Raw genomic sequence first — 4,221 nt, forward strand, 5'->3', positions numbered from 1 at the left:
ACAGCAGGTCAGCTGTCCCTTCTGTTTACTGCTCAAGCAGATCTGGACTCTCAGGAAAGCAAGCTAAGCTAGAGGAACATAAAAACCCAAGCTTCTGCCTTCAGGGTTCATCTCTCCACAGAGAAAATTTTATGTAAAACCTTCTCTTTATTAGCTGTGTGGGGGGGGGAAGACTTATTGTTTATCTACAAAAACATTATATGTGAAAGACCTTCTCATAAGAATATGAGGTAGTTCAAAACTACGCAGAGAAACCCTGTCTCGAAAAACCAAAAAAAAAAAAAAAAGAATATGAGGTAGTTTGAGAAGCATAAAATAACGAGGTGTCACAGAAAGGAAATGTGAGCAGGTTTGAGACCATAACTCAAGAAATAAAAAACTCTGCTGAGATGATGAGAAAGTGACTCAGGAGATAAATGCCTTATCATATAGATTTGAGGACCTGAGTCCAAACCACAGAAAACACTCTAGGTGGAGCACACTGTTCTCTTCAGAATCCCAGTGGTTCTAGGGAGATGAGAGACAGAGAGGAGAGTGGACTGGATCTGGAGGGCCAGCAAGCCTGCCTTATGCAACATGAACAACAAAAGAGAAAATTGGACTCCACCAAGGTAAAGATAACAGCAGCTGAGGATGCCCTCTGACCTTTCTGTGTGTGCTGCGGCATGTGTGTGTGCAAACCAGCACCAACAGTGCACGCACGCACAGACACACACACAAACACACAAACACACACGGAAATGCATTGACACAGTATTTCTTATCTCATGTTTATAAAATTCCAGCTGACCAGGGGGTAAATATTTTAGAATAAGTGGGGAAAAATCAATACCATTGCTAATATTTAATGACTATGGATAAAATTGATAAAAAAAATACATTCTCATATTGATAAAGTCAATTTGGACACAGATTCTTTGGCCGATTTCTTTGGGATCCATACTTTTTAGATGCTGGAATTTCTACATGACTCCTTCTAAGATATTTAGGATTCTGACTCACTCCTCCTAAAGTATCCCAGCACCTGTGCTCCTGTGGTCCAGCACCTGTGCTCCTGTGGCCCAGCACCTGTGCTCCTGTGGTCCAGCACCTGTGCTCCTGTGGTCCAGCACCTGTGCTCCTGTGGTCCAGCACCTGTGCTCCTGTGGTCCAGCACCTGTGCTCCTGGGGACCAGGGTTTGCTAAAGAGTTTACACGAGAGATAACATCCATACTCAGATATGTTGCCTTGGCCCCTGGGATTGAAGCTGATGGTTAGAACTGTAACATAACCATCTGCACCAGTGACCCTTTTGGAAAAGAAGCTCCAAGGGAATCCTTTGGGCATTTCTGTCCTTGTATCACTGTGGCTGCATTGAGCACACTGCTGTGTTCCCAACCAGAGTCAGGCTGAGTGGGGTGACCTTGTGATTCTCAACAGGCCAGAAAATACATTTGTATTTCTGTCTTACAAATGAGGAACCTGAAGATCAGAACACAAGATGCATTTCTAGGACAGACAAACTAGTTACAAAAGGAGGATTGGGGTGGATGAGCCAGGCCTGCCACCCTCATTATCACACCATTAAACTATCTTGTAAAGATTCTGTGACATGAGCCTAAGAGGACAAGTCTGCTGACATTGTGTCTGAAAACTTTCTGGATAGATGTCATAATGTCTGCACTCACTTGAGGGAAGGTCAGGAATAGTGGGGAAACAAGGTTTAAATAGTTGTAACACATGCCCACAACCAGACACTCTCACTGATTCTGGGGAGAGATTTAAGTGAATTCAAATAATAGGAACAATATCTATATGCCCCAACAGCAGGTATCTGGGTAGAAAGTCCTCAGACGACTCATCCATGGAAGAGCAAACCCCAAAGGAGAAGCTCTGTGGCTGTAGAAACTCATACAGTGCTGTAACTTGAAATCACTTTGTTAAAAACTGTTGTATAGGAATCCATAAACACCCATGAAAGGTTTGACAGATGCTTAATCTTTTGTTGGTATATTTTCCAAACCTAACAGGATCAGCTTATAAATGCATGAAATACTCTGGCATAGTCAGTTCATAACTAATTGATGAGGCCAATAATCATGTTCACCAGCTTACTAACCCCTTGTGTTCCAGGGACCCCGAGGCTGTACCATTTAACATGAGTCTGGTGAATGAGAGCATCTCAGAGGAATTCATTCTCTTGGGGTTTTCAGATCGGCCATGGCTGGAGCTGCCACTCTTTGTGGTGTTTCTAGTGTCCTATATCTTGACCATCTTTGGGAATATGATGATCATTCTCGTGTCCCGCCTGGATGCCAAGCTCCACACCCCCATGTACTTTTTCCTCACTAACCTGTCCCTGCTGGACCTGTGCTACACCACAAGCACAGTCCCACAGATGCTCATCAACATATGCAGCACCCGCAAGGTCATCAGCTATGGTTGCTGCGTAGCCCAGCTTTTAATTTCCCTGGCCTTAGGTAGCACTGAATGTTTTCTCCTGGGTGTCATGTCCTTTGATAGGTTTGTAGCCATCTGTCGGCCTCTCCATTACTCAGTCATCATGCACCACAAGCGCTGCCTCCAGTTGGCAGCTGCATGTTGGATCAGTGGCTTCAGCAACTCAGTATTGCAGTCTACGTGGACTCTTCAGATGCCACGGTGTGGACACAAGGAAGTGGATCACTTCTTCTGTGAAGTCCCTGCCCTGCTCAAGTTGTCCTGTGTGGATACAACGGCAAATGAAGCAGAGCTGTTCTTTATCAGTATGGTGTTTCTTTTAATACCTGTTACTCTCATCCTCATCTCATATGCGTTTATTGTCAAAGCAGTGTTGAGAATAAGGTCAGCTGAAGGTCGGCGAAAGGCATTTGGGACATGTGGCTCCCACCTAATTGTGGTGGTACTCTTTTATGGTACTGCCATCTACATGTATCTGCAGCCTCCATCCCCTGCCTCCAAGGACAGGGGGAAAATGGTGTCCCTCTTTTATGCGATCATCACACCCATGTTGAACCCCCTCATCTACACCCTTAGGAACAAAGAGGTAAAGGATGCATTTAAGAGGTTGATAGCAAGGGTCTTTGTGATTAAAAAATTAGGGTTGCCCAAATAACAGTTCTAATAGCATAAATTTTACAGCTGATAAATTATATTGTTTTGTTCCCTATGGAAATATTATGATAATCCTCCTCAAATAAAATCTTATTGACAGACATCTATATTAGTGTTTTGCTACCTAGATATATTCATTTCACAAATCCAGAGATATGACTTTTTTTCTTAAATCTTTGTGGATTTCATATCATGCAACTGTATCCCATTCAACCCCATCCCTTCCTATCTGCCCTTTGTCCTTTCCCCTTCAACCTCCTCCCAAAAATAAAATAAAGTTTAAAAGGAAAAAAAGAACACATATTAACAAACAATAGTCTCAGTGCGGAAGCTGTAGTTTGACACAGTGAGGCACACAGTTTCACCACTAGTCCATATATCCTAACTTGTAAGTGTTCATTGCAATTAGTCATTGGTCTGGTTGAAGGCCTCTGGCTTCTACTACACCATCAATATTGGGACTTCATTGGTCTGCTCTTGATGGATATCATGTTGCTGCCTTGGGAGACCTCTTCCTTCCCCTCACTGGCTGCAACACACAGAAAAGTGGGCCATGAACTTTGCCTTGGTTGCACACCAGAGCTGACCCTTTTGCCGGGTGTGGGATGTGGGGTGTGGGGGGGGGGTGTGTGCAGACAAATTGGCCCTGATTGAGAACAGAAGAGATGACACCCCCACATCTACCATGTGGTGGCATCAGTGAGTTCCTCCCATCCCCCTTGTCACCCCAGGTGGGAGGGAGACCTGGCCTCTGGGACAGGAGAGCAGGAGAGCTGGACCTGTCCCTTACCAACTGCAGCAGCTGGGAGAGTGGGTCCTGCACCTCTCATGGGCAAAACAGAAGAGCTGTCCCTGATGGTGTGGGTGAGGGGCAGCCAGCCCTGAGGGCAGGAGAACAGGAGAACTGGCCCTCCTTCTTGCTGCCTCCTTCCTTGTGTGAGCTACCCACAGCAAAGGTGGAGAACTCACTTTAATGGTGATGAGGTCCTTGTGTGAGCTACCCACAGCAATGGTGGAGAACTCACTTTAATGGTGATGAGGAGGGAAAGCTGCTAAGCTGAGCAACCCAGCTACCCCCCAGTCCCAGAACCAGGGCTATGGTTATCCCACCCCAACATCCACCCCAT

General features: G+C 45.3%; 1 protein-coding gene across 1 annotated transcript; it reads left to right on the plus strand.

Annotated features, from left to right (window-relative positions):
* Positions 1–2,138: 2,138 nt before the first annotated feature.
* LOC114702005 (olfactory receptor 2B2-like) lies at positions 2,139–3,095 on the plus strand. Its single transcript, XM_028882221.1, has one exon. It carries the CDS (start codon positions 2,139–2,141, stop codon positions 3,093–3,095), a length of 957 nt encoding a protein of 318 aa, XP_028738054.1.
* Positions 3,096–4,221: the final 1,126 nt, after the last annotated feature.

This window comes from Peromyscus leucopus, chromosome 5 (genome assembly GCF_004664715.2).
Source record: "Peromyscus leucopus breed LL Stock chromosome 5, UCI_PerLeu_2.1, whole genome shotgun sequence".
Classification (NCBI taxonomy): Eukaryota; Metazoa; Chordata; class Mammalia; order Rodentia; family Cricetidae; genus Peromyscus; species Peromyscus leucopus.